Source organism: Neoarius graeffei, chromosome 14 (genome assembly GCF_027579695.1).
Source record: "Neoarius graeffei isolate fNeoGra1 chromosome 14, fNeoGra1.pri, whole genome shotgun sequence".
NCBI classification, from domain to species: Eukaryota; Metazoa; Chordata; class Actinopteri; order Siluriformes; family Ariidae; genus Neoarius; species Neoarius graeffei.
Window position 1 is genome coordinate 26,116,139 of NC_083582.1, and position 27,822 is coordinate 26,143,960.

The 27,822-nt window shown below is 42.3% G+C and overlaps 1 protein-coding gene across 3 annotated transcripts in view; it reads left to right on the plus strand.

Moving 5' to 3' along the window:
* p4ha1a (prolyl 4-hydroxylase, alpha polypeptide I a) overlaps positions 1 to 27,822 on the plus strand; it is a 111,993-nt gene that overhangs the window by 64,847 nt on the left and 19,324 nt on the right. For 2 of the 3 annotated variants that reach the window (XM_060939481.1, XM_060939479.1), the window contains 2 exons: positions 6,273 to 6,449; positions 7,799 to 7,869. In XM_060939481.1, coding sequence (XP_060795464.1) covers positions 6,273 to 6,449; positions 7,799 to 7,869 — 248 coding nt within the window. Of the gene's footprint in view, positions 1 to 6,272; positions 6,450 to 7,798; positions 7,870 to 21,697; positions 21,769 to 27,822 lie in introns of all 3 variants that reach the window. The other variant, XM_060939480.1, reaches the window with a different exon arrangement.

The window sequence follows — 27,822 nt, forward strand, 5'->3', positions numbered from 1 at the left end:
AGGTTGAAAGTGATGATATAAAATTAAGATAAATAATAAATAGGTGCAGGGTTCAGGTATTCACTGACCAAGTTAGCAGCACAGTAGAGGTGGATTAATGTTGGTATGGGACACATACCCATACACACACACAGTTGGGAAGATAAAAGTAGAGGTATATATATAGTAATAGTAATAAATAAGGTGCAAGTGAGTCATCATATTACATTACAAAGCTGTGGCCACAGAATGCAATATATTTACCCAGACCAATGCACAGGGTCCTATTGCACAGACCCCACTGCACAGTCCAGGAAAGCAGGGGTCAGTATCAGTAATGTCCTAATACAGTGATCACACTATTGGACAGACAATGGTCACTATTGGACAGACACCCCCCCTCCCCCCACCCCCACCACACACACACGCACACACAGCCTGCGGCTACAGGCACACACACATGCCTTCCAGGTTTCCCAGCCTGGGGGGACCACTGGCATCTCACAGTTCAGCACGTCCTGAAGTAATGAGGGGGGGCAGGTGACGCATGGAGTTCAAAAGTCTGATGGCGGTGGGATAGAAACTGTTCTTCAGTCTTGTAGTGCGGCTGCGCAGCGTCCTGAAGCGTCTGCCAGATGGCAGCATGGTGAAGAGCCTGTGACCGGGGTGTGTGTGATCCTTCAGTATGTTTATTGCTCTGTTTGTGCAGCGTGTGTGATGAATCTCCTCAAGTGTGGGGAGTTGGCTGCCAATGATCCTCTGTGCCGTTTTAATGATGCGCTGTAGCGTCTTCTTGTTGTCGGAGGTGCAGTTGGAGTACCATGATGTAATGCAGTATGTAATGACTGATTCAATGGTGCAGCGGTAGAAATTGATGAGCAGATTTTGTGGTAGTTGGGCCTTCTTCAGTGTCCGCAGGAAGTGCAGCCTTTGGGCCCCCTTTTTGGCTATTGCCGAGGTGTTGGTGGTCCATGACAGGTCCTGGCTGATGTGAACTCCCAGGAACCTAAAGCTCTGCACCACCTCCACTGACTCCCCTCCAATGCTGATGGATTGGTGGTGGTCACCCTGGCCACGCCGCCTGAAGTCCAAGATCACCACCTTCGTCTTCTTGGAGTTCAGGGCCAGGTTGTTGTCTTGGCTCCAGCGTGCCAGGTGCTCCACCTCTTCCCTGTAGGCCGACTCGTTGTTATTGGAGATCAGGCCAATCACAGTTGTGTCGTCAGCAAACTTCACGATTGTGTTTGTGCTGTGCTTAGGAACACAGTCATGTGTGAAGAGGGAGTAGAGAAGGGGGCTGAGCACACATCCCTGCGGCGCGCCTGTGTTCAGGGTGATGGGTCTTGAGTGGAGTTTGCCCATGCGCACAGACTGAGGTCTGTTACTGAGGAAGTCCAGTATCCATCTGCAGAGCTGGGGACTGGAGCCGAGGTTGTACAGCTTAGTGGCCAGCTTGAGAGGGGGGATGGTTTTAAATGCCGAGCTGTAGTCAATGAATAGCATACGCACATAACTGTTTGGTTCCTCCAGGTGTGAGAGGGCAGTGTGAAGGGCCAATGAAATGCCGTCCTCCGTTGATCTGTTGGTCCTGTATGCAAACTGATGTGGGTCAAGGAATGGGGGGGTGTTGGATTTGATGTAAGCTAGCACCAGTCGTTCAAAGCACTTCATCACAATGGGTGTGAGTGCTACTGGGCGATAGTCGTTCAGGGACTTGATGGCCGCCTGCTTGGGGACAGGAACAATGGTGCTGGTTTTGAAGCAGGTGGGGACTGCAGCTTGGTCCAGGGAGATGTTGAACAGGTTAGTGAGGACTGTGCTTAGTTGGCCTGCACAGTATTTTAGGACCTTTCCGGGAACTCCGTCTGGTCCTGGTGCTTTGCGAGGGTTAATGCTGCCGAGGGCCCGCCTAACCTCGTGTTCGCTTAGCACCAGTGCATGTGATGCAGTGTCCATAAGTTCAGTGGGGGGTTGGGGAATGGGTCCCTCATCAAACCGTGCAAAGAATTTGTTGAGGTCATCAGGGAGGGTTGGATTGTGAGAGCTGGGCAGACAGGGGTTGGTGCTCTTGTAGTCAGTGTAGGATTTGATGCCCTGCCACATGCGTCTGGGGTCAGAGTCCACAAAGTGCTGCTCTATTTTTTCTTTATAGGAGTGCTTAGCTTCCCTGATGCCCCTCTTCAGGTTGTCCCTGGCTACTGTGTAGGCTGCCTGGTCGCCGGAGTGAAAAGCCTTGTCTCTGATTGCCAGCAGGTTCTGGACTTGTCTGTTCATCCAGGGCTTGCAATTTGGAAAGGTGCGAATGGTCTTGTGGGTGGTGACATTGTCTACACAGAAGCTAATGTAGTCCAGAACAGAAGATGCATATGTATTTAGGTCTGATTGTCTATCCAAGGTAGAGATCGAATTAAAAAGTTCCCAGTCAGTGTCCTCAAAACAGTCTTGCAAGCATTCAATAGCTCCTTCAGGCCAGACTCTGATGATCTGGTTAGTGGGCTTTGACCTGGCAATGAGAGGCTTATATGCAGGGGTCAAGAACAGAGGGATGTGGTCGCAGCGTCTGAGGTGGGGGGAGGGGGATGCTTTGTATGCGTTGGCAATGTTACAGTAAACAACGTCTAGTGTATTCTTTCCTCTGGTTGGAAAATCCACAAACTGATAGAAATTAGGCAGAACAGACTTCAATTTAGCATGGTTAAAGTCTCCAGCTATAATGAACACAGCGTCGGGGTGAGAGTTTTACAAGTCGCTGATGCTGTCATAAAGTTTGCTCAATGCCATCTTAGCGTTAGCTTGGGGAGGAATGTAAACAGTGAGGAGAAACACCGCGGTGAATTCTCTTGGGAGATGAAACGGTCTGCACTGCAGAGAAATAAACTCCAAGTCCAGAGAGCAATGTTGTTCTATGATAATAACAGAGGTGCACCAAGAGTTACTCACGTAAGTACACACACCTCCACCTTTGTCCTTGCCAGAGTTAGCAGTTCGGTCAGCCCGGTATACAGTCCAGCCGGCAATCTGAATAGCCGAGTCGGGGATATTAGCGCTTAGCCATGTCTCCGTGAAGAGTAGGGCACAGCTGTTCCACTTCTGTGTTGAGATCCTGAGTCTCAACTCGTCCATCTTGCTGGTTAAGGACTGGGTGTTCGCGAGGACTAGGCTGGGGAGTGGAGGTTTGTGAGGGCAGTTCTTCAGCCTCATCTGGATGCCGTCTCTCTTACCCCACTTCTTTCTCCTGTATCTCCTCCGACGATGGTGTGACTTGGCTCGGTTGTTTACCCACGCAGGCACAGTGGTTCTAAGTAGTTCTTCAGGGATATCCGTGGGTAGTGGAGGAATAAAGCCTTCCAGTCCAATATCGATGAGTTCTTCCGGACTGTAAACAGTGCATGCTCTCACTGATTGTAAACTGTTGCTAATCCTTACTAAAACAAGGTTAAAAACGATAAAATAAAAAGTTGCATATGTTTTGGGAGCTCTGGGCCGCAGCAACTATTGCCGCTTTTCCACTACAAACGCGGCTGAGTTGGGCTGAGCCGTGCCGTGCTGAGTCGAGCTGAGTGGGGCTGTTGGGGTTGCATTTTGACTACAACCGCGCTGAACCGTGCTGGCTGGAAGTGGGTGGACACATTGGGTGGAGTTAGCGAAAGTGGGTGGACGTCACGTGATGTCGTTAAGCGGCGCAAACAGTGACATCAGTGATCTTCTTCCGGGTTTACGGTGTTTACAGATCCCAGCGTGCTCGTGGGGCGTGTGTGGGCATGTGAGGACACTCCTCCTCACCAATCAGTGCACAGGGGAGTGTCTGCTCACGCCCCTAGCCTCACTCAGCTCGGTTTGGCTCGCTTCAGCCCTACTCCAAAACCGTGCGAGTTTTGGGTGCTAAGCAGGGCTGAAGCGAGCCGAGTCGTGCTGTTTTGAGGTAGTCGAAACGCGAGCCGTGTCGGGCTGAAGCGAGCTGAAGTGAGCTGAAAAAGGGTAGTGGAAAAGGGCCAAAAGTGCGCCGCCATCTTGCATCTGCTATTCCACACTGCCCCCTAGTGGCCGAGAACAGAACTGGAACAATATAACTTAATAAGTAATATAACTTAAAAATAAATTAAAAGTAAATAATATAACTTAAAACTATTCTTGTGCCATTCTTGAGGTCTCAAGGCATTTATAAACGAAAGTGAGGCCATGGCTCTGCGTATATGCTTTAAGGTTGTTTGGGGTTGGCAGGTGGGCAACCATGGCTTGCAGGAGGAAGGTCAGCTTACCCTGGTCAGCACCCCAGAGTTCCTTCCAGGACAGCGGTTGCTTGAGTGCCTGGTCCCATTGCATTAACTGCCTTTGGTAGGTGAGACTGATCGCTTTTAAGCGACAGTCTTCTTCTGCAGCTTCTCGGACTGTATGTGTAACAAGCTTTTTCTTGCCTTTGGCATTGGCCTTACTCCATCTCTTGGTGTTGTAATTTCCAAGATCAAGTTGTCCTTCACAGATCTCCTGATGTTTCCAGTAAGCTGTTATTTCAGAGTTTTGATGTCCTCAGTAGTGTTCTACAATGTTGAAAATAGTCAAAATACAGAAAAACCTATGAATGAGTAGGCATGTCCAAACTTTTGACTGGTACTGTAAATGCAGGTTCTAGTTTAGCCACTGTTCCTACTGAAACAGCAGGCAGTTGAGCAGTTTTTGTGACAGAATGCACCATCATCCATGCCCCAATAATGAACCCTCTTTCAGATTCACTTTGATCTTTTCCTTTTACCATCATAATCTAAAGCTGAGGTCAACTGGGCCTGCTCAGCATTTTTATAAAGATCACAGAGCATATTGGGATTTTATTTGCTTTATTGCATAGTCCACCTCCTGGAAACATTTCTACTAGTGCTGTCAAGCGATTAAAATATTTAATCGCGATTAATGTCGCGACTGTCATAGTTAACTCGCGATTAATCGCAATTTAATCGCACATTTTTGTCACACGAAAAACCATTGTAATTCTCTTATCAGCATAAAAAAGTGAATGGGCTTGCTCACCGTTCGAACTACGGGGGTACTCGGGGGATCCGAGATCCCCTGAAACAGACATGAGATCCCTTGAAAACATGATTTGGGAAATGTTGGGGGGTCTCTAAAATATTGGCAAAATGATGTTTAATGACATAGCAATCGTGTGTAACGGGAAGCATTTGCATATCCGAAGCGAGCGCGCGATGGAGAGCCGCGCTCTGAGACAAGCGCAAGCACCCCCCCAAGGGAAAAAAAGGGACCCCCCGAAAATATCGGCATAGTTCGAACACTGGTTGTACCAATTTTTTTTTTTTTATTGCAGAGCATAACACGTCTTGTCACAGCCACTGCAAAGTGGGGCTGGAGCCGCCGATGGGAAAACGAAACCTAAGCCGAGCACCGTGGCTCTTCGGGGGAGGGCAGAGGACTCTGGCTGTGCGGGGCGTGGCATCATGTCACAGAGCGTTAATCTCGCGATAAAAAAATTATCGCTGTTAAAATTGAGTCAAGTTAACGCGTTAATAACGCGACATTTTTGACAGCACTAATTTCTACCCATTTATTTTTCTCCACTCACCTACCCTTTCAGTTGTTACCTGTCTGTATATACTGTATATACAGGGTGTTTAAAAAAATTGATATAATTTCGCAATCTAATCACTTTGCCATTTCTCATTCAGTTGACCTCAAATTTTAACAGCGTGTGTGGAAACAGGTCAAAATTTTAGGTTTAATGTTTTTTGTTTTTATCTTTTTAGGTATAGAAATGCTATTCACTGGGAAAAAAAAAGGTGTTTTGTGTGTTAGAGTATGTTCAGACACAGTCGAACAAGACTGTGCAGTATGCATTTATGAGGGAATTCTCTAAAAATGGACCAACTGCAATGCAGATTTGGACATGGCACAAAAAGTTCAAGGAGGAAGGCTGTCTCTGTGTGTCTGTGTCTCAGGCAGTGCACATATTGAAAATTTGTGAAATCGTTTATGGAATTCACATACCTTTTTGAATTTCTCATTCAGATTTTGAGGAATAAATCTTGTATTGCTCAACATTAAGCCTGTTCAGTTTCATTTGCCTCGACTATGTAGTTTCTGGGATATTTACATCTCACATAATATCACATTTTTTAAAAACACCCTGTACTATATAGAGCTGTTTGAAGTAGTGGTTAATTGGAATCAGTTTATTAGCTGGCCAGGCCATGTACTCTGCACGTTTATTAGCTGGCCAGGCCATGTACTCTGCACGTTTATAGGAGTGGATTTACAGTGTTTACTGTTCATTTTGAACCACACAGACCCCACGCAAACAGAGCCGGCTGTTTTGCCGTTTCTACGACAACAACAGGCACCCATACTATGTGCTGGGCCCTGTAAAACAGGAGGATGAGTGGGACCAGCCACGCATTGTACGTTTCCACAGCATCATCAGTGAAAGAGAGATGGAAAAAGTAAAGGAACTAGCCAAGCCCAGGGTGAGTTCAATAAGATCTACAATTCTATCAATTACAAATATTTTATTTTAGATCAGTTTTAATGTCTGCTGGAATGAACTTGGTTGTTGGTTATAAAATGAATCACCGGTCACTGGTTTTCAGGACTAGTGCTGAACACCTAATATGTTACACATTTAATAAATTGCAAAGCTCTTCATGAGTTGATTTGTTGTGTTTTTAAATAAATAAATAAAGAGGGGGCAAAATATCTGAACTGGAGAAACCATTCTAGACATGGTGCTCCACTTAGTTTTGCACTGAATTTAAGTGTTCCTAGATTACTACCAAATGCTAAAATATGCTGTAATATTCTGCACTAATGCAGTTATATACTGTAGCTAATGCTATTGCCAGCACAGTATGACCTTGTAGTTCAGGCTAACTGAGGGATGTGTTCATTTATGAAACATTGGGCCTCATTTATCAAGTTGAATACAAATTGATTTATTTGTAAAATGGTTCATAGAATATCATCCATTTTCCAAGAAATTCAGTATTAATGAAAATCCCATAATTTCTGGAAAAAAACCCCAATCGTATTCTATTCATGCTCCTAAGTGTGTAAATTTACACACAGGAAGACTGACTAATGTAAACCTTGACTTAACTGACTTCATTTAATTTATATGAATTGCTGCACTTCGATATATAGATTATATTGTCAAGTTTTTAAATTGCTTATTTCTATTACATTTACAGTAGCAGAGGCCCTTATTCAGAGTGACTTAAGTGCTTTTTAGTCTCTATCAAACACATCCTTATTCTCGAGATATGAAACTAAGAGTACGATTGAGGAACGGTTTGTATTTTTTTAAAATTGCTATTATTGATATGAATTTAAAAAATGAAGAAACCCATAAACATTATCTGTAATTTATCATTAGATTCTGATCTTTTCAGGTGCTGTGGCATTGCTATTATTTATTTATTTATTTATTTATTATTTTAATTGGCATAGAAGTGAGTCAGCCCTGTGATGACCTGGCGACTTGTCCAGGGTGTACCCCGCCTTTCGCCCGTAGTCAGCTGGGATAGGCTCCAGCTTGCCTGCGACCCTGTAGAAGGATAAAGCGGCTAGAGATAATGAGATGATGAGATGAGATGAGAAGTGAGTCAAAATAACTTCTGCAGTTCTGCTGTTTCTCGTACCTTTTGAAAAGTGGAAAGTTCAGTTTGGCTTACACAAACATTCACATAGAACTTCACAAAAAGATGGATAAATGAGGCCCATTGAGGTTTAGTGTTATGGGAACATCGTAATCCCCAAACCAATGTGCTTAATTGGCATAGTGAGTAATTCGTCTCCTCTCGGCCGGTTGGCTTCACAGCTGCGCCGAGCCACCATTTCCAACCCTGTCACTGGCGTACTGGAGACCGCCCACTATCGTATCAGCAAAAGGTAAGATGCCTGTAGGCACAAAGGCCATGCCATTCATCCAGACACGTATTTGTTTCACCACATTATACCTCAGCAACTTTAACAAGAGAGGAGGCACAGGGGACACTGTACATTTCTGTTTAATTGCAAGTGTGTGTGTGTTTGTGTGTGCGTGTGAGACAACCAGTCAAAAGTTTGGACACAGCTACTCATTCATGGGTCTTTCTGTATTTTTTACATTGTAGAGCAATACTGAAGACATCAAGACTATGAAATAATATATAGAATTATAGCTCTGGAAAAAATTAAGAGACCACTTCAGTTTTTTTTTTCTTAAATCAGCATCTTTATGTATGGCAGCCATTTCATTCCAGTGTCTGTGCTGGAATTCCAACACAAGCACACCTCATTTTACTTAATGAGGTACTGATTAGGTGATTACCTGAACCAAATCTTATTTAATGAGGAAAAGTATAAAAACCACTGCTGTGGTCATCACTATCCGTTTGCAATAGGACCAATTTGGATGGCAAAAACAGTGCTAGTAGTACCTTAAATTTAATTGGAATACAAAAATATCTATTCATCATGCCAAAACAGTTAAAAAGAGAATTTTTGAGTGAGAAAAAGAAGGGGTTCCATTCTGGCTTTACTGGCAGAGGGATACAGTGAGCATCAGTTTGCTTCCATCTTCAAAATTTCAAAGATGGCAGTTCATAAGAATAACGTCAACCAGCAGGCATCGGGTACAACAAAGTTACAGACTGGCAGAGGGTGAAAATGACTCTACATTGACCAAGATGATCATCAACTCCTTTGAATGTCACTCAACAACTGTAGGATAACATCAAGTGACCAACAAAGAGAATAGCAAATGACAGCTGGGGTTAACTGCACAGCAAGAAAGGTTCAAAACAGGCTCCTCCCGGCGGGGCTGAAGTCATGCAAAGCTAGACAAAAGCCCTTCATCAATGAGAAGCAAAGAAGAACCAGGCTGAGGTTTGCTAAAGACCATAAGGATTGGACCGTAGAGGACTGGAGTAAGGTCCTCTTCTCTGATGGGTCCAATTTTCAGCTTTTCCCATCACCTGGTCATCTAATGGTTAGACGGAGACCTGGAGAGGCCTACAAGCCACAGTGCCTCGGACCCATTGTGAAATTTGGTGGAGGATCAGTGATGATCTGAGGGTGCTTCAGCAAGGCTGGAATGGGGCAGATTTTTGTTTGTGAAGGACACATGAATCAAGCCATGTACATGGTTATCATGGAGTAAAACTTGCTTCCTTCCTGTTCACTGACACTGTTCCCTAACTTGGAGAATTGGGTTTTCCAGCAGAACGGAGCTCCATGCCAGGTCAATCAAGGTATGGATAGAGGACCGCAAGATCAAGAACCTGTCATGGCCAACCCAATCTCCAGACTTGAACCCCATTGAAAACCTCTGGAATGTGATCAAGAGAAAGATGGATGGTCACAAGCCATCAAACAAAGCTGAGCTGATTGAATTTTTGCGACAGGAGTAGCATAAAGTCACCCATGAGCAACGTGAAAGATTGGTGGAGAGCATGCCAAGACACATGAAAGCTGTGATTAAATATCAGAGTTATTCCACCAAATATTGATTTTTGAACTCATCATCATCTTTTGGCTGCTCCTGATTAGGGGTCACCACAGCAGATCTTTCGTCTCCATTGCTCCCTGTCTTCCACATCCTTCTCTACCACACCTGCCACTTTCATGTCCTCTCTTACCACATCCATGTATCTCCTCTTTGGCCTTCCTCATTTTCGTTTGCCTGGCAGCTCCATCCTCAACATTCTCCTTCCCACATGCTCTGCATCTCTTCTCAGGATGTGCCCATACCATCTCAGTCTCATCTCTCTTAGCTTAATTCCCAAGCTCTCCACATGTGCTGTCCCTCTGATGTGCTTGTTCCTTATCCTGTCCAACCTTGTCACTCCCATCGCAAACCTTAACATCCTCAACTCCGCCACCTCCAACTTTGCCTCATGTCTCTTTGTTAAGGGTACGGTCTCCAATCCATACATCACAGCTGGTTTCACTACTCTCTTGTACATCTTGCCTTTCACTTTTGCTGGGACTTTCCTATCACAAATGACTCCCGAAATCCTTCTCCAACTGTTCCACCCTGCCTGCACTCTCTTTCTCACCTCACTATCGCAGCCCCCATTTTCCTGCACAGTTGACCCCAGGTACTTGAATTCACCAACTTTCTTTACGTCTGCTCCTTGCATCTTCACTACACTCTCATCCCCATTCTCATTTGATGCACATGTATTCGGTTTTGCTCCTGCTCACCTTCATTCCTCTTCGTTCCAGTGCATACCTCCATCTCTCCAAACCCAACTCAACCTCCTTTCTACTTTCACCACATATCACAATATCATCCGCAAACATCATGTTCCATGGTGACTCTTGCCTCACTTTGTCCGTCAAGCTATCCATCACTATGGCAAACAAAAAAGGACTCAAAGCAGATCCTTGATGGAGTCCCACCTTCACCTTGAACCATTCATTCGTTCCAACTGCACACCTCACTGCTGTTTCACTGTTCTCATACATGTCTTGCACCACTCTAATATACTTCTCATTCACTCCACTCTTTCTCATACAATACTCATCTCTCGGCACTCTGTCGTATGCCTTCTCCAGGTCTACAAACACACAATGTAGCTTTCTCTGGCCTTCTCTGTACTTCTCCATTAACATTCTTGGAGCAAAAATTGCATCCGATGTGCTCTTCCTTGGCATAAACCCGTACTGCTGTTCACAGATTGCTACCTCTCTTCTCAGTCTCGCTTCCAATACCCTTTCCCATAGCTTCATGGTGTGGCTCATCAATTTTATTCCTCTGTAATTACTGCAGCTCTGTACATCTCCCTTATTCTTGTATATTGGGACTAGCACACTCTCCATTCATTTGGCATTTTCTCATTCTCTAGGATCTTATTAAACAATCTTGCTAGGAACTCCACAGCCATCTCACCCAAACATCTCCAAGCCTCAATCGGGATACCATCTGGTCCAACTGCTTTCCCAGTCTTCATTCTTTTCATGGCTGCCCTCACCTCATCCTTACTAACCAACTCTGCTTCCTGATTTGCTGTCTCCAATGAATCTGACCTTTTCTCTCTTGGATTCTCCTCATTTAATAACTCCTCAAAGTACTCTTTCCACCTTCTTAATACGCTCTCTTTGTTTGTTTGTCAGCACATTTCCATTTACATCTTTCATCACTCTTGCCTGCTGTACATCCCTCGCTTCCCTGTTTCTCTGCCTAGCTAGTCTGTACAGGTCTTTCTCTCCTTCTTTGGTCTCCAATCTTTTGTACAACTCCTGGTATGCATCTGCTTTCACCTTCGCTACCGCTCTTTTTGCCTTCTGTCTCGTCTCTCTGTATAACCGCCTGCTTTCCTCGTCTCTCTGCTCGTCCCAATTCTTCTTTGCTAGCCTCTTCTCTTTTATAATTTCCTGCACTTCTTTGTTCCACCACCATGTCTCCTTGTCTTCCTTCCTCCTTCCCGATGACCACCCTAGCACCTTCCTTGCTGCCTCTCTTACTAGTATAGCAGTAGTATTCCTATCTTCTGGCAGATTTCCGTGACCACTCAATGCTCATCTCATTTCTTCCCTAAACTCTTTCTGATGTTCAACCTCTTTTAGTTTCCACCACTTAATCTTCGGCTCCACTATTTCACGCTTGCTCTTTTTCACTTTCAAGCTCATCCTGCACACAACCACTTGATGTTGTCTAGCTACACTCTCCCCTGCCATCACTTTACAGTCTCCTATCTCCTTCAGGTTACTCCTTCTGCAGAGTATGTAGTCCACCTGTGTAGATCTGCCTCCACTCTTAAACGTCACCCTGTGCTGCTCTTTCTTCTCGAAGTATGTATTGACTATTGCCAAATTCACCCTCTTTGAAAAATCAACCACCATTTGCCCTTCCACATTTCTCTCTCTTACACCATATCTGCTCATCACGTCCTCATCTCCTCTGTTTCCCTCGCCAACATGTCAGTTGAAATCTGCTCCTATCAGCACGCGCTCCTCCCTCGGTATACTTTCTACCACTTCATCCATCTTTTCCCAGAAAGACTCTCTTCATTCTCACATCCAACCTGTGGGGCGTACGCGCGCACAACATTGATTACCACTCCTTGAATCTCCAACTTCATGCCTATCACTCTATCTGACACCCTCTTCACATCAATCACACTGTTGACCAACTCTCCCCTCAAAACAATACCAACACCATTTCTCTTTCCATCGACTCCATAATAAAACAACTTGCATCCATCTCCAATGTTCTTGGCCTTGCTTCCTTTCCACCTCATCTCTTGCACACACAAAATGTCCAACTTCCTTCTTTCCATCATACCTGCTAACCCTCTTGATCTGCCAGTCAATGTTCCCACATTCAGTGTTCCTACCCTCAATTCTAAGCTCCTTCCCTTCCATCTTTCACACTCTCTCCTAACACGCCTCCCCCCTCTCTCCTTCTCTGTTTTGGCGCAGCAATAGCACACTTTCCACCGGCACCCTGTTGACCAACAGTACCAGAGGCGGTCGTTGTTAATCCGGGCCCCAACCGATCCAGTATGGTATTTCTCTTTTCATTCCGCATATTAGATTTGGCACAGTTTTATGCCGGATGCCCTTCCTGACGCAACCCTCTCCAATTTATCCAGGCTTGGGACTGGCACCAAGAGTACGCTTATGCACCCCCAGTGGCTGGATTATTTTTGAACTCATCTGAAGTTCAAAAATTAGTATTGTTGAAAAATTTAATATGATCTTGATTTCCATGCATTATTCAAGGTCTGAAAACACTTCATCTTTTTTATCCCCTGCCCAAACGAAGTTTGGTGGGAGATATAGAAACAGGGTCCATCCAGCTGGTCACGTTTTCGTTTCCAGGCCATATCTTTAAAACTACTGAAGATATCTTCATGAAACTTTGTATACATATCAAGCAACATGTGAACTGATGCCTTTTGCTATTTTGTATTTTTTTAAAAAAGTATTTTTCAAATTTTTACATAACAAAATAGATTTTGATTTGGTTTCTAAGAGTAATGTTCGTTTCCGGAGCATATATCTAAAACTATTTATGATACAGATTTGAAATTTGGTATACATGTTAACAAGGTGATGTAGATGTGCTTGTTCATACTAAGAAATTTGAGAAATTTTAATTTTTCATGTTTCCCTGGAAACAATTTCAGACTTAGTCTCTCAGGTTAGTCTAAGGGGTACAGGTAGGTTTTGTTTCTGGAGCAGAACTTGAAAACTGAAAGTGGTATGGTCTTGAAAGTTGGTATATGTGTTGTTTTAAGTAATGTATATGTGCCTTTTGATACTAAGAAATGTGAGAATTTAATTTTTAGCTCACCGGGACCAAAAGTCCCGCTGCTGAGGTCAGTGTAAAGAGGTAGGGTTGGTTTCCTGCAGCAGAACTTGAAAAATGTGACAAATAATATCTTGAAACTTGGTATATAGTTGATATATAGGGCAGGAGATATAGATGACTGTCTTCTTGTTATTTTGACTATCTGTCATTTTCTGCAATTAAATGCTCTGACAAGATTTTTTTTGCGGAATTTGGGGGACATGTCAGTAGTTTATAGAATAAAACAAGAATGTTCATGATCCTCAAACACATACCCATAAATACTAAAACCAGAGAAACTGATAATTTTGCAGCGGTCTCTTAATTTTTTTTCCAGAGCTGTATGTGGTAAACAAAGTGTAAAGTAAAAAAAAAAGTGTTTGATATTTTAGATTCTTCAAAGTAGCCAGCATTTACCTTGATGATGCTTTGCACACTACTGGCATTATCTTAATCAGTTTCATGAGGTAGTCACCTGGAATGCTTTTCAATTAACAGGGTGTGACTTGTCAGAAGTTAATTAGTGGAATTTCTTGCCGCCTTAATGCATTTGAAACCAAATAGTAAATAATAAAAATACAGTTAAATAGCTCTATTCACAACTGCAGTAATCCATATTATGTCAAGAAGAAGAAGCCTTTATTTTTGTCACATGTACATATACTGTACATGCACACATGAGCACACGCACATACCCAGAGCAGGGGCAGCTACTGTGTACTACAGCACCCAGGGAGTAAGTGGGGTAGGTGCCTTGCTCAAGGGCACTTCAGCCATTCCTGCTGGTCCAGGGAATCGAACTGGTGACCTTTTAGTCCCAAAGCTGCTTCTCTAACATTTAGGGCATGGCTTCCCCTGTGATAACCACTCAACTAAGTAAGAGAAACGACAGTCCATCCTTCCTTTAAGACATGAAGTGTCTTTTAATTAATAAAAATAAACAAAACCATTGAAGTCAGAGGTGTGTCCAAACTTTTGACTGGTACTCTGTATATACACTCGTATGTGCGTCCACAATGCATAGCACACACACGCGCGCGCACACACACACACACACACACAAAATGTTGCGCATTAATATTTTGTTGAACTGCCTTTAGATTTGGTTACGGTGCACATTCATCATGTCATTGTATCAACCTTGTGTCACAACATTTATTTCCATCTAAAGTTGCTTTAATTTTTCACTGAGATCTTGTATTTATGGCAGGAGTCAAAGCACTCTGTAAATCTTCTCCAGGATCCCAAAGACTTTCAATGGGGTTAAGGTTAAGACTCTGTGGTGGCCAGTTCATGTGTGAAAATGATTCTTCATGCCTGATGAATCCAGGCATTGTCGTCCTGGAACATGCTTGAGCCATTAGGAAAGAAAAAATCCACTGACGTGAACCTGGTCATTCAATACATTTAGGTCATCAGCTGACTTCATTTTATTGCCCCATAACATTGCTGATCCTCGACCTGACCAACTGTCAAGCAACTCCAAATCATAACCCTGCCTCCAGAGGCCTGTACAGTGGCCACTATGCATGATGGGTGCATCGCTTCATGCACTTCTCTTCTCACCCTGATGCACCCATTGCTCTGAAATAGGGTAAATCTAGACTCATCAGACCACGTCACCTTTTTCCATTGCTCCGGAGTCCAATCTTATTGCTCCCTAGCAAATTGAACCCTTTTCTTCTGATTAGCCTCCCTAACAAGTGGCTTTCTTAAACAGCTGTTTAGTCCCAATCCTCTGAGTTCTCGTTAAATATTTGGAAATGCTCTTACTTTCACTATTAAACATAGCCACGAGTTCTACTGTCTTTTTTTTTTTTTTAAATAAACTATTCAGCTTCGTGTTTAAATGATCTTCAATCACGGTCAGTTAGTTTTTTCCCCAACCACATCTCTTCCATGAAGTTTGCTTGATGGAGGCCAATAATTTGACCCTTCTGAAACATAGTAAGATCATTTCCATAGTAAGATCATTTCCACAACCACGGAATTTTTTAACATAGTAAGATAATTTCCACAACCACGGGGGTTTTCTAGCATGGTCTTTTAAGAAATGAGAAGCTAACTCACTGCATCAGTTCAGGTTAAAAGATTTATTGCCAGTTGAAATGCATTAATCACTGCAGTAATTATCCAATCGTATACTCTCAAGTGGCAACTTTTTTGGTGGTGGGGCAGGGTGTGTGTGTGTGTGTGTGTGAGAGAGAGAGAGAGTGGGAGAGATGGATAAATTAACAATTATTGAGTTAATTGAGTCTAAATTGAGTTGTACATGAGCTGATAACCAGTGAGGCACGTAACACTGAGTTGGCTATAAGCCATGTACAACAAGATTGAGTGGAATAATGGTTGTATTCTATCCACATTCACTGGATTTTGAGAAACAGATCATTTTTATTATTTGCAAATTTGATAAATAAAAACTTTATACAAAACGTCCAATCATTTCAGCTTAGAATTTAAACAAACCACTGAAATGACGGTCGCAATTTGTAAAAAATAAAAAGATCTGGTGTTCCCATCAAATACTTTTATTCCATATTTTGTTGCGCTTTATTTATTTATTTATTTGGGGGGGGGGGGGGGGGGGGGGGGTCTTCTTCTTTAGGGTTTTGTGGCAGTTGGCAAACCAACTTAAAGGTGCATTACTGCCACCAACTGGGCTGGAGTGTGGAACAGGAGATATGGGGGGGACAAACTAACTATATTCTTTTAGCTATTTCTGTTTATTTTTAATACTTGATCTTTTTTGGGGTTTCGTTTTCAAGGACAGTTCTGATTTCTTCATTGGTTGGTTCAGCAGCATGCACCACCATTTTGTTTTTCTCTGCTCGTGATATATGAGCTGATATCGTAGTAGTACAGCAGCCAATCAGAGCGTGCAATTGCTCATATCCAATGAATGTGGATAAAATTAAAAAAAAAAAAAAAATTCCAGTCCATTCACAAGTGGGGTTGAGATCAGGGCTCTGTGCATGACCCTCAAGGAGTTCTTCCACTCCAACCTCAACACACTGTCTTCATGGAGCTCACTTTGTGCACAGGCCATTGTCATGCTGGAACAGGTTTGGGTCTCTTAGTATGAAACAACGTCAATACTGTGTGAGAGAACCCTTTGCTTAAAAAAAAATAATTGTCTCAGGTACAATGAGTGCAGTTTTATAAGGAAATTAGCTGGAGGTTTTACTGAGCATTTTGCAGAACCAGCCACAGTTCTTCTGGGCACTTTGTCTCACTTGCTTCTTAGTTTTGCAGCAAAACCCAGTAGCATTCATTATGTTTTCTTTTTTAATCTGAAAAGTGGTCTCTTATATAGTATGCTGCTCAGATAAAAATTTTTTTCTTTAACATTTAATTTTGTGTTGGAAAATATTTATTTCTTCATCGGTTGGTTCAGCAGCATGCACCACCATTTTGTTTTTCTCTGCTCACGATATATGAGCAGAGAAAACGTTTGGAACTCCTAAAATGTTTTTGTACTGACTCAATAAAGTATGAGTTATAAAATAGAAATCTATAACCAGTGTTTCCCCCAAATTTGCTGGGTTTTTTTATTTAAAAAAACCCCCCTATTTATTATTTTTTAATTTTTTTTATTCATTTAATTTTATTTATTTATTTATTTATTTTATTTTATTTTTTTTTGGGGGGGGGGGGGGGGTGCGCTGGATGAGGATGGTCACCTGCAGGACCCCTCTCCATGGCTCCTATTACAGAGCATTTGGACCTGAGCAAACAGTTGGAGTCCTATTTAAGTGTTCACATTTATTTTAGAACAACAATAATTAGAACAATTTTTACAATAGAACTGCACTCCTGTTCGTACCCTCTCCCCCCAACCTTAAAATGTATGTGTGGGGGGAACTTTCAGGCTGGTGTGGGGTCCCATGGGATGGATGGATGGATGGATGGATGAATATATATTTAAAAAATGTGTGTGCGCAATTTACACATACAATATTGTGCAGAAATCTTAGGCACTGTAAATTTTATTTAATGCAAATTTGTTTCTTTTATGACTTCTACAAGGTTGAGTGAGTACAAAAAACATTTTGGATTCCCAAACATTTAACTTTTTGCAGAAATAGTTGTTATGCAAACTCCCTATTACCATCCATTCATTATCTTTATTGGTGACACATGTATATCTAATTTCTGCAGTTATCCAATCAGCCAGTCACCAGTACAATGCAAAACTGCACAGTTGGAGACTAAAAAAAAAAAAATCACCTGGTCTTTTTCCAGTCTAAAACTGTCCAGTTTGGGTGAGCCTGTGTTTATGATAGCCTCAGATTTTTAGTCTTGGCTGACAGGTTTGGAACCCAATGTGGTCTTTTGCTGTTGTAGCCTATCCACTTCGAAGTTCAATGTTTTGTGCATGCTGAGATGCTTTTCTGCTCACCACAGTTAAAAAGAGTGATTGAGTTACTATAGACAAATCTGATCATTTTCCTCTGACCTCTATTATCAGCAAGGTGGTACACGTACACAGCACCTGTATAGATTGAACCCACTGTGTTTTGTTTGTTTTAAAGTGAACAAAAAATATTGGACCATGAGATGTTTCTTGTTGACCAGGTACCTTTCTTGTGTTTCTTGTTGCCCTATTTGATTGATTGATTGATTGATTGATTGATTGATTGATTGAACAATTAATAACTCAATGTTTACTCTTCATTTGAGCCCTGGGTTTCACCTGTGAAGGGTGTGTTTGTTGTTAAAAAGGATAAACCAACATGAAAACTAGAGAACAGTCTATGGGAGAAAAGCAAGCCATTTTGAAGCTGAGAAAAGTAGGAAAATTGATCATTGAGCCATTGCACAACCATTGGGCATAACCAATACAACAGTTTGGAATGTCCTGGAAAAAAACATCACACTGCTATACTACCAACCAGACATGAAACAGGTTGGCCAAGGAAAACAACAGCAATTAATGAAAAAAGCATTGTGACAGCTGTGAAGAAAAACCCGAAATCAACAGTCAGTGACTTCACTAGCAGCCTTCACAGGGCAGAGGTGAAAGATCTTTGAAAGAAGACTTTGAGAGCAAAAATATAAAGCCTATACCACAAGATGTAAATGGAAGACCAGATTGGAATTCACAAAAAAATACAGAGATGAGCCACAAAAGGTATGGAACCAAGATCAACTTCTAACTAAGCAATGGAACAGCCAAAGTGTGGAGAGGGATAGGATCTGCTTGTGATCCAAAACAAGGCTTGCATGGCTGCTTCTGGAACAGACTCACGAATCTTTATTGATGATGTAACTCATGATAGAAGCAGCAGCAAAATGAATCCAGAAGTCTACAAAAACATTTTGTTTGCCAATTTACGGAGAAATGCATCCAGTCTAACTGAGAGAAACTTCATGCAGCAAGACAAATGACTCAAAACACACTGCCAACACATTAAATTCCTTTGATCATGAGACCTTACCCCAGTTAAGCAGCATTTCACCATCTGAAGAAGAAAGTGAAGGAAGAATACCCTGAAACAAGCAACTAAATGAAACTGTGTCTTGGAAAAACCATCAAAAAGAATAATGGAACAGTTTGGTGATGTCAGTGGGTTGCTGGCTTGATGCAGTTATTCTAAGCAGGAGATATGCAACCAAACATTAAGTATTATTATATATAGGATCTCCCAGTCCATCTATCTATCCGTCCGTCTGTCTGTCCATGTGTCTTGTAAGTGCAACTCCTCCTGAACGGTTTGATGGATTTTGATGAAACTACACAGTTGCAGTATACCACCTGAAGATGTGCATGAAGGAAAATAATCCTGGTCCAATGTTTCAAAGGAGAGATAATTTGACTAATTCTCTTCCATATGGCAATAGATTAGATTAGATTAAACTTTATTGACCCCTTTGGGAGGGTTCCCTCAGGGAAATTAAGATTCCATCAGCATCATTACAGATAAACAGAGAAAAGAAATAGAGAAAACTTCTAGATGAATTAAAATAAAGTAAGTATTTTACATATACAAATATAAAAGAATAAGATATGGGGAAGAGAGGAAGGGGGAAAGGGGGGAGAAGTGGGGTTAGGGTAAGTGTGGGGGGGAGAAGCAGGAAAGATATTGCACTTTATATTGCACATTGTCCGGTATTGCTTATTGTTAGGCTAGGCTAGGCTACTGCTCCTTCCCGTCCTCTGTCCTCCTGTTACCCCTCCTCCCCCCCAGAGAGGAGTTGTACAGTCTGATGGTGTGAGGGACAAAGGAGTTTTTGAGTCTGTTCGTCCTGCACTTGGGAAGGAGCATTCTGTCACTGAACAGGCTCCTCTGGTTGCTGATGACGGTGTGCAGAGGGTGACTGGCATCGTCCATGATGTTCAATAGTTTGTCCATAGACCTCTTCTCTGCCACCGTCACCAGAGAGCTTCATGCCGACCACAGAGCCGGCCCGCCTGATCAGTTTGTCCAGCCTGGATGTGTCCTTCTTGGATGTGCTGCCCCCCCTATCGCACCATGGTGTAAAACAAGACACTGGCGACCACAGACTGATAGAACATCCACAGGAGTTTCCTGCAGATGTTAAAGGACTGCAGCCTCCTCAGGAAGTATAGCCTGCTCTGTCCCTTCCTGTATAAGTGATTGGCGTTACAAGTCCAGTCCAGCTTGCTGTCCAGAATCCACAACCTCCACCTCGACTCCCTCGATCAGAACTGGTCATGACCTTGGTCTGGACCTCCCAAAGTCAATGACCAGCTCCTTGGTCTTCGAGGTGTTGAGCTGCAGATGATTCCTGTTGCACCACACAGCAAAGTCCCTCACCAGGCTCCTATACTCCTCCTCTCTGTCGTCACTGATACACCCAACGATGGCTGTGTCATTGGCAAACTTCTGAATGTGAGACAGCTCCGAGTTGTAGCAGAAGTCTGCGGTGTACAGGGTGAAGAGAAGAGGGGCCAGCACCGTGCCCTGGGGTGCTCCGGTGCTGCTAATTACAGTGTCAGACGTGATGTCCTTCAGCCTGATGTACTGCGGCCTGTCAGTGAGGTAGCTGGAGATCCAGGTGACCAGGCAGGGGTCCACTCGCATCCTGTTCAGTTTGTCCTGAAGCATTAGGGGCTGGATGGTGTTGAAGGCACTCGAGAAGTCCAAGAAGAGGATTCTTACTGTGCCATTTCCCTTATCCAGATGCGAGTGGGCTCGGTGTAGCAGGTAGAGGATGGCGTCTTCCACACCAACATCTGCCTGGTACGCAAACTGCAGACAGTCCTGGGCATGTTGTACCTGAGGTCTGAGGAGGCTGAGGAAGAGCCGCTCCAACGTCTTCATCAGATGTGAAGTGAGCGCCACCAGTCGGAAGTCGTTCAGCTCGCTGGGCCGATTCTTTTTGGGAACTGGAACGATACATGATGTCTTCCAGAGGGTTGTCACTCTCCCCAGCTGCAGGCTGAGGTTGAAGATGCGTTGGAGTGGTTCACCCAGTTCAGCAGTGCAGGTCCTCAGTAGTTGTGGGGACACCTTGTCTGGGCCTGCTGCTTTCCTGGGGTGAAGCTTCCTCAGTTGACCTCTGACCTGGTCTGCAGTAATGCATAGAGGAGTCTGTGTTGAGGAGGGGGAGGAGGGGGCTGCTGTGATGACTGGGGGGAGGTATGTTGAGGGAAGAAAGAGAGATGGCTGCAGTGGGGGGGGGGGGACGTGGGCTGGTTGAACCGATTGAAGAAGATATGATCACAGGCTCGTAAGTGCAACTCCTCCTAGACAGTTTGTTGGATTTTGACAAGTGGGGGTATTTTATAGTGAGTTTACCCACAGTTCTAGTTTTCTTTAAGACTGTCTGTTCCAGTACTTTTGCTCACCTAAAAAGTGGGTGCTCTGCCACCAAAGGTGCCATGTTCTAAGGTGTTAAACAATTCTAGATGTAAATATCAAGAAATGAAAGTTGAAATTCTGATCTATTGTCTCATTCTTATTTTAATCTCATCCAAATGTTTTGAGTGTATTACAAAAACAAAAGAATTGGCCTTGCTGTTCCGGTACTTTCGGAGGGAACTGTGTAACAAATAGCTGTACTTGTTATTTCCTGATAAATTGGCAAGGTTCATTTATTCTTTAGCATGTTAGTATGTTATTCTCTAATTCCTCATAGTTGCTGGTGGTTTAACAGCTATTTTTCACAATGATTTCAGAGATTTTGAAACTGAAGCTGTTTTAAAGGAGTGTGCAGGTTGTTCCTCCAGGTGTCACTGATCATAGTAGGGTTGCTGCAACAGCTGTCTTAACACAGAGAAGATAGAGAATTAACATAGTTGTGCTGATTTACTCCTTATAATTGCACATGTAACTTAAGCAGGTGCTGCTCACCAAATAAGATATAAAGGGAAATCTTATTGGGAGTGCTTGCTCTTACCCTTTTCCTCCTCTCTCTCTCTCTCTCTCTCTCTCTCTCTCTCTCTCTTCCCCTGTGCCTATTCCTTAGCTCAGGCGTGCCACTGTGCATGACCCTCAAACGGGGCAACTCACCACAGCCCAATACAGAGTCTCCAAGAGGTAAGGGGCTAAAGGTTAAGTGTAGGTCAGGAGGCATGTGTCTATTTGTTTTCCTGTTGTGTTGCTCTAGTGTACCCCATGCATCCATCCTTTATGTTAAACTTTGTGTTGTACTGAGTATATGAGGATAAATGAACAATCATAGAATGTAATAGAATCAGAATTCTCATCTGTATCTGTAATTCAGTCATCTGAATGATCACTCACACAAAGGTGTTGCATTGAAATTGAGATCAAACAAACTTGTAGTCAAGAGTTTATTTGTATAGCACTTTTAACAACAGACATTGTCGCAAAGCAGCTTTACAGAAAAATAGACTTTAAACATGTGAACTAATTTTATCCTAAATAAATTTATTTATCCCTGATGAGCAAGCCTGAGGCAACAGTGGCAAGGAAAAACTCCCTCAAACGGCACAAGAAAGAAACCTTGAGAGGACCCAGACTCAAAAGGGAACCTGTCCTCATTTGGGTGATAACAGATTTATAAATAACTTTGTCTTACAGTGGTGCTTGAAAGTTTGTGAACCCTTTAGAATTTTCTATATTTCTGCATAAATATGACCTAAAACATCATCAGATTTTCACACAAGTCCTAAAAGTAGATAAACAGAACCCAGTTAAACAAATGAGACAAAAATATTATACTTGGTCATTTATTTATTTAGGAAAATGATCCGATATTACATATCTGTGAGTGGCAAAAGTATGTGAACCTTTGCTTTCAGTATCTGGTGTGACCCCCTTGTGCAGCAATAACTGCAACTAAACGTTTGCGGTAACTGTTGATCAGTCCTGCACACCGGCTTGGAGGAATTTTAGCCCATTCCTCCGTACAGAACAGCTTCAACTCTGGGATGTTGGTGGGTTTCCTCATATGAACTGATTGCTTCAGGTCCTTCCACAACATTTCCATTGGATTAAGGTCAGGACTTTGACTTGGCCATTCCAAAACATTAACTTTATTCTTCTTTAACCATTCTTTGGTAGAACGACTTGTGTGCTTAGGGTCGTTGTCTTGCTGCATGACCCATCTTCTCTTGAGATTCAGTTCATGGACAGATGTCCTGACATTTTCCTTTAGAATTCACTGGTATAATTCAGAATTCATTGTTCCATCAATGATGGCAAGCCGTCCTGGCCCAGATGCAGCAAAACAGGCCCAAACCATGATACTACCACCACCATGTTTCACAGATGGGATAAGGTTCTTATGCTGGAATGCAGTGTTTTCCTTTCTCCAAACATAACGCTTCTCATTTAAACCAAAAGTTCTATTTTGGTCTCCTCCGTCCACAAAACATTGTTCCAATAGCCTTCTGGCTTGTCCACGTGCTCTTTAGCAAACTGCAGATGAGCAGCAATGTTCTTTTTGGAGAGCAGTGGCTTTCTCCTTGCAACTCTGTCATGCACACCATTGTTGTTCAGTGTTCTCCTGGTGGTGGACTCATGAACATGAACATTAGTCAATGTGAGAGAGGCCTTCAGTTGCTTAGAAGTTACCCCAGGGTCCTTTGTGACCTCGCCGACTATTACACACCTTACTCTTGGAGTGATCTTTGTTGGTCGACCACTCCTGGGGAGGGTAACAATGGACTTGAATTTCCTCCATTTGTACACAATCTGTCTGACTGTGGATTGGTGGAGTCCAAACTCTTTAGAGATGGTTTTGTAACCTTTTCCAGCCTGATGAGCATCAACAACGCTTTTTCTGAGGTCCTCAGAAATCTCCTTTGTTCGTGCCATGATACACTTCCACAAACATGTGTTGTGAAGATCAGACTTTGATAGATCCCTGTTCTTTAAATAAAACAGGGTGCCCACTCACACCTGATTGTCATCCCATTGATTGAAAACACCTGACTCTAATTTCACCTTCAAATTAACTGCTAATCCTAGAGGTTCACATACTTTTGCCACTCACAGATATGTAATATCGGATCATTTTCCTCAATAAATAAATGACCAAGTATAATATTTTTGTCTCATTTGTTTAACTGGGTTCTGTTTATCTACTTTTAGGACTTGTGTGAAAATCTGATGATGTTTTAGGTCATATTTATGCAGAAATATAGAAAATTCTAAAGGGTTCACAAACTTTCAAGCACCACTGTATATAGTCACCAAGTACAATTGTGTAACCAGGAAATTCATGATAGTTTTAGCATGAAGTCTATTTTGTTGACGCTATCAACAGTTCATTGATGGAGACATGAGTGTATAACTGTTCATGACGACTGCAGTCCTAAAGTTATTATGGCAATTATAGTCCTAAACAATCATAGCAAAACTGTAAGTGTCCAGGTCCACCATCTAAGTGCATCTTTAAACTGTCCATATGGAGCCATCATCCACAGGAGCAATGTGATGAGACTCGAGCCAGAAGTAGGGCATCAGGATGGATCAGGCAGATGCAAAGTGCAGAAGAGGCGAGCATCACTGGTATTTCAGGTTTGACATGTAACTTGAGAGACTGAGAGAAAACACAGGTTGTTGGGTATGCCCATTGTTACTTAATGAATCCGAGCATCCCAGTTTATCAAAACACACTATGCCCAAGGACCCTCCAGATCTACTCCTTTACCTAATAAGAAGCTATTAACAAAAGGTTTAACTAAAGAAATATGTTTTCCACCTAGACTTAAACACTGAGACTGTGTCCGAGTCCCGAACACTATTTAGAAGGCTGTTTCATAACTGTGGGGCTTTGTTTATTAAAAAAAAAAAAGGCTCTGCTCCCTAATGTAGCCTTCACTATTTGAGGTACCAACAGATAGCCTGCACCTTTTCATCTAAGTAGGCGTGGTGGGTTATAAAGGACCAGAAGTATGCTCAGATACTGTTTATCTTCTACCAGTTACGCACCTGCAACTCCCATGAGCACCTGCATAAACATTCTGACAACATGTTAGAATTGTTTAGAACGTTCGTTAACGTCTGAGATAAAGTCAGTGATACGGTAACCTGCGGTTAATGAACGAAGCGACAAAGTTGCTGACGACTACCAAGCACACTATGTGGCAGCACAGAGCTGGAGTTTCAAACCCTGCTGCTCAGGGAAAAAGGGGCAGAGATGAGCAGGGCTGGAGGCAGCATTTTAAAATCACCGAGGTCCGTGATGCGCAAAGCGCGCGCCGGAAAAAAATTTGCCATATTTAAGTGAGAGGGGTGAATTACACGCCACACAAGAGATCTATTCCTGAAATTACTTTTAATGGTGTTTGAACTGAATATCATCCATTTTGGAAAAAAAAATGTACACTGAAAAAAATAGGCTGTGGATTTAAAAGGAAAAAATCATGTACATCGGTTGCACACATTAAAATCATGTTCACTTGACCAAATTTAGTCATGTTCAATCTACCAACCTTTGTCATGTTTAACAAACATGATTTATTCATGTTAACACAAAGATATTTTTTGTCAAACATGTTTTATTTGCTAAGATGGAGGATTTTTTTTATGTTAGCTGTATTTAATTATCCCATGTTAAATTAACGTGACTGATTTGCATGCTCAGCATTTATAACTAGCTTGTTGAAGCCAAATGTTTTTTTCCTTGGTTTTGTATATCTTCCCTGCTGGATTAAAGTTAATACTCTATGGTGGACTGAACTTGAAAATGTCTGGCCTTGCGCAGCTCGTGCACCCGCACCCGCTGCTGACGTCTTCAAAATGGGTGGAGTTACTGAGCAAAACATAACTTTTTTCTTTTCTCCCAACATGACTGAAATTCATAGATTTGACATTCCTCAAAAATCAATCAGTTCTACATGATTTATATATGTTCAGAGAGGTAGCATAAAGAAATCATGTCATGTATATTAATTTCATTTTTGTAAATTCCACAACCCCCATTTTCCCCTTTTTTTTTTTGTACGTGGCAAGAGTAAGAATAATTTAAGCTTGTTTAATGGTTTGATCTGGCCCAAGCAATGAGGACAAAAGATACCCTAACCATGTAACCTATGGAACTAAGATACATTAACAATCTGGCATCCGTTACACCTACACACAAAAAAATTCTGGGAAAAAATCAGTGTACGCCACCATGTTTTACGCAGAGTTATCCAAGGCAAACATAAGTTGAAACTTTCCACTCTATTGCTTTGGCTTATCGAATGATTTATTTTTAAAATCACAAACAAGACAGGCTACAACTGTGCTGCTTCGAAAATGTAAATTTAACAGCTTCATGAAAGCGCGCTGATGGTTACCATGGAAACCCTGTGTCTTCCGCTCTGCGTTCCTCCGCCGAGTCGCGCGCTCATTCGCTTTTGTGTTCTTGGTCTCAGAGCTGCACACACCAAGCACACAGAAGACAGAATCAGCATTTAACATAATTAACAATGCACTTTTTACGGAGACATTTTAATGTTATTCTTTATTTTTTTATCCAGTTGAATATTTAGCGTACAAATGTATTTTCAGCTCTTAAAAATGACCGAGGTCCAGACCGCGGGGGCCTCAGAGCTGGCTGCGGCCATGAAGATGAACAAGACGCTAATAGGGAGATAAGACAGTTCAATGACAAATGGAAGTTCAGGCGAGATTGGCTAGTTCATAGCAAAACCGAAAATACCATGTACTGCGAAGACTGTAGAAAGTATGGCAAAGACAGGCACCAGTAATTTTAAACTCGAAACTATAAAGGACCACAAAAAGTCAAATGCACACATCGGTAGTATAACATTAAAATCAGCAAAGACGGCTAGTTCACTACAGGACAGCATTGCTTTCAGTCCCTGGCTGTCATGAAGTCGGCTGAGCTGGAGAGGATGGAGCTGCTGTTTAGAAACATTCACGCGATTGTAAAGAAGTTGATCTTGACCAAGCTATCAACTTATGGCCTGCTGGAAGCCTCAGTTCACGAAGACCATTTTTCATGGACCATTCAGACTCATCTGATGATGAATGTAATGAGGACATTTAATGTCTCTCTCTACACATGTACACACACACACACACACACACACACACACACACACACACACACACACACACACACACACACTATTAATAGATAATACATAATACTTGCATATCAAAACATCAAATGTTTTTCAGTGATAAATGTTTTGAATTGGACTTTTAATATTAGAATCAGTTCAGTTGTACTGAATGTTTTTTCATATTATACAATATTTCATATTGTAAGGGGCTTGAATTTGAGTTCAATAAACAGAATACTCTTTTTTATATTTTTGTCTGAATTGGTTGCATGTTTTCATATAGGGAGCTACCTTAACAGCACTGAATACTTGAGTGCTACTGTAGAAGTACATTATACACTGCCATTCGTAATTAAATCTAGATCTTCCGAACTTTAATGTATCATGGTGAAGAAAAAACTGCGATTTCCTGGCAACAAAATTGTGGCTAGTGAAAAGGCTGAATGGCTAGTGACTCGGGAAAACCACTAGCCACAGTGGCCGGTGAGCAAAAAAGATAATGTAAAGCCCTGGTGTATGTGTGTGTGTGTGTGTGTGTGTATACACTACTGTTCAAAAGTTTGGGGTCACTTTGAAATTTCCTTATTTTTGAAAGAAAAGCACTGTTCTTTTCAATGAAGATCACTTTAAACTAATCAGAAATACACTCTATACATTGCTAATGTGGTAAATGACTATTCTAGCTGCAGATGTCTGGTTTTTGGTGCAATATCTACATAGGTGTATAGAGGCCCATTTCCAGCAACTATCACTCCAGTGTTCTAATGGTACAATGTGTTTGCTCATTGCCTCAGAAGGCTAATGGATGATTAGAAAACCCTTGTACAATCATGTTAGCACAGCTGAAAACAGTTTAGCTCTTTAGAGAAGCTATAAAACTGACCTTCCTTTGAGCAGATTGAGTTTCTGGAGCATCACATTTGTGGGGTCGATTAAATGCTCAAAATGGCCAGAAAAATGTCTTAACTATATTTTTCTATTCATTTTACAACTTATGGTGGTAAATAAAAGTGTGACTTTTCATGGAAAACACAAAATTGTCTGGGTGACCCCAAACTTTTGAACGGTAGTGTGTGTATGTGTGTGTGTGTGTGTGTATATA